The 2355-nt window shown below is 52.7% G+C and overlaps 1 protein-coding gene across 1 annotated transcript in view; it reads left to right on the top strand.

The window, feature by feature from the left end:
- The window catches only part of PIP4K2B (phosphatidylinositol-5-phosphate 4-kinase, type II, beta), a 9530-nt gene that overhangs the window by 2352 nt on the left and 4823 nt on the right, over positions 1-2355 (top strand). The window contains exon 3 of the mRNA XM_010142976.1: positions 2333-2355. Coding sequence (XP_010141278.1) covers positions 2333-2355 — 23 coding nt within the window. The remainder of the gene's footprint in view (positions 1-2332) is intronic.

Genomic DNA, 2355 nt, shown 5'->3' with positions numbered 1-2355 from the left:
CCCTGCAGCCTGTGCTGGGGGGCGAGGAGATGGGAGCAGAGCTGGTCCTGCTAATCCCACCACATTGCTTCCTTCTGGACGCGTGTGTGTGTGCCCCCACGTCCACATACATCCCTGTACGCACCCTCCCCAAAGTGCCAAGATTCCCCCTAGTTGTATCTGCGTTATTGCCCACTTTCGCCCTGTTTCGGGGTTACCGCAGTGCAGAGATCTGGTCTCTCACTCCAGCCCCGTGGCTCAGTGCACTGCTGGGACACCGTATCTGCTTGATCCAGTTTCAGGTCTCATGGTGTGGGGCGAGGAGCAGATGCGTGGCACTGAGCGGGGAGCGCACTGGTTCCTCTCTGAGAAGGGGTTGCTTCTGAGATCCCAGCTTCAGTGGTTGGGGCTTTTTACTTCTCTGTGTCACTGTCTCAGCTGCCTCTCTGCCGGCTGCCAAGGCCAGTCCCACTCTGCTGCTGGTTCCCAGCCATGCTGGGCATTCCGAGGGCGTTTGCTCAAAGTGAGACACGTTTTTCGAGCAGAACTGACAGTTGTCTTTGCTTTTCCTCTGCGAGGGGCCGGCCGTACCCAGGAGGAACAGCAAACGCTGGCTGCCCATGTGCTGCCAGAGCCCGGCTGCGTGGTGGCTCCTGAGGAGGCTCCTGGGCCAGCAGCCCCCTGCCCCCGGGGCTGGCCATACCAGGGAGTGAATTTGTGTGCTGGCTTCCTCCCTTACCCATCAACGTACGTGCCTGCAGTGAAGCCATTATTTTTTCCTCCCTGTCCATCCTCTATAGTGTATTTTAGACATTTTTTTTCTCACTTGCTTTTAAGAAGCAATGAGAACCACGTGAAGTAACTTACACAGAAGCCCCCACAATCTTGTTGGTTCTCAGTAGCTGGTTTATCACTCACACTTTACCTGGTGCTCTGAAGGATTCCTTCTCCCGTCTCTGGGGCAGAGCAGTTTGGCTCTTTAAAAGCGTCCAGCTAGAGCAGAAAGCAGAAAACATTCACTGAGCGGAATTCAGGTGGGTAAAATGTGATGGCTTGAGTGGGAGTCGAGCCAGAGTGCTAAATATAACACCCAAACTGTGGAAGAGGTGGGAGTGACAGGAAGGGAGCGAAGTAAACCGAAGGGCTGTGATTTTGGGAATGTCCATATGTGGTCACGATTTCTGCTTCCCATCTCCTCGAGGAGAAAAGTTCTGTGGTTTTGAGGTGAGGGGTGATTAAACTGTGTAGCACAGACCGATCTGCAAATGTCAGCAAGAACCAAAGGGTTTTTTTGTTTGCCTTTATTTTCCTGACGGTTTCTAAAGCCGTTGGCAGGAGTAGAGTTTTTCCCCTGCTTCATTAAAGTTTTAAAAGCTTTAAATGCTTCATTCTGAAAGGAAATCTCTCGGCTCGCTTGCAGCGTGACATGGTAAATCCCTCTTTCGCAGCAGGCTCTGCAGGCTGCGTGTCTGCGTCTGCGGAAGAGCAGGCTCCCTCTGCTGTCTGCTCTTCAGAGAGCTGAGGGCAGGAGAGAGCTAAAAAATACACCATGAAACGCGTTGTCCAGCCCTGAGGTCCTGAAGGACACATCTGCCTGGCTCCAGACCACTATCCGCTGCGTTTCAGAGCACAACACAACTCTCCTCATCTCCTCGTGCCGGGGGCGAGAAGATGCTAGTGAGAGCCTGGGCTGCTGGTGACAAAATGGCTTCTAAGCAGACGCTGGTGGAGTTGGAAGCAGTGATGGAGGAGACAAACGGGAGCCCGGTGACCTGCCTGGCTGAGTCTGGAAGGTGCCAAGAGCAGTGAGCTGAGGCTCGCAGCAAGTCCTGGCAGAGGCGTCAGAACAAAACGCTTGTGTTGTGGCTCAGGGAACGTGGTAGATCCTTGCTCTGCAGCTCGCACGGGATCTTCCAGTGGTGCTGCAAGCACGGGAAGAAGCTGCGATGTTCCGTTGCTAAGGGCGGAGACAGGGATATAAAGACAGATGCTGCTGGCTGTCGGAAGAACAACCAAGTTATTTATACTTGCGATCTTTTTTTGTCTAATTGTAAGAACAGCAGAGGCCGAGGATGGCTTGTGGTTTCAGGATGACCTGTAAAGAATTCCCAAACAATGAACTTTTGCCAGTTCAGGATGCTTTTTGATGGGAAAGAAAGCAGGCCATTTCTGTTCTGTTTTTCCTTAAACCTTGGAAATATCCTGGCTGTTCTTAAATCTCAGGAGGAAATGCGAAGAGGTCTTGGCCTGTGTATACTGCCTCTTTAAAAACCCCTCTCCTCCCCCTCTTTCTTCTCCAGGGAGGTGGCAGCTTCTGCCTCTCCTCTCCACTTTTTTGTTCTGCTTCCCTCAGAACTCGGTGACACGAAGCGCCCC

Source organism: Buceros rhinoceros, unplaced genomic scaffold, assembly GCF_000710305.1.
Source record: "Buceros rhinoceros silvestris isolate BGI_N320 unplaced genomic scaffold, ASM71030v1 scaffold27339, whole genome shotgun sequence".
In the NCBI taxonomy this organism is placed as follows: Eukaryota; Metazoa; Chordata; class Aves; order Bucerotiformes; family Bucerotidae; genus Buceros; species Buceros rhinoceros.
Note: the sequence above shows the minus strand (reverse complement) of the source record. Positions and strands in the feature narration are given on the sequence as shown.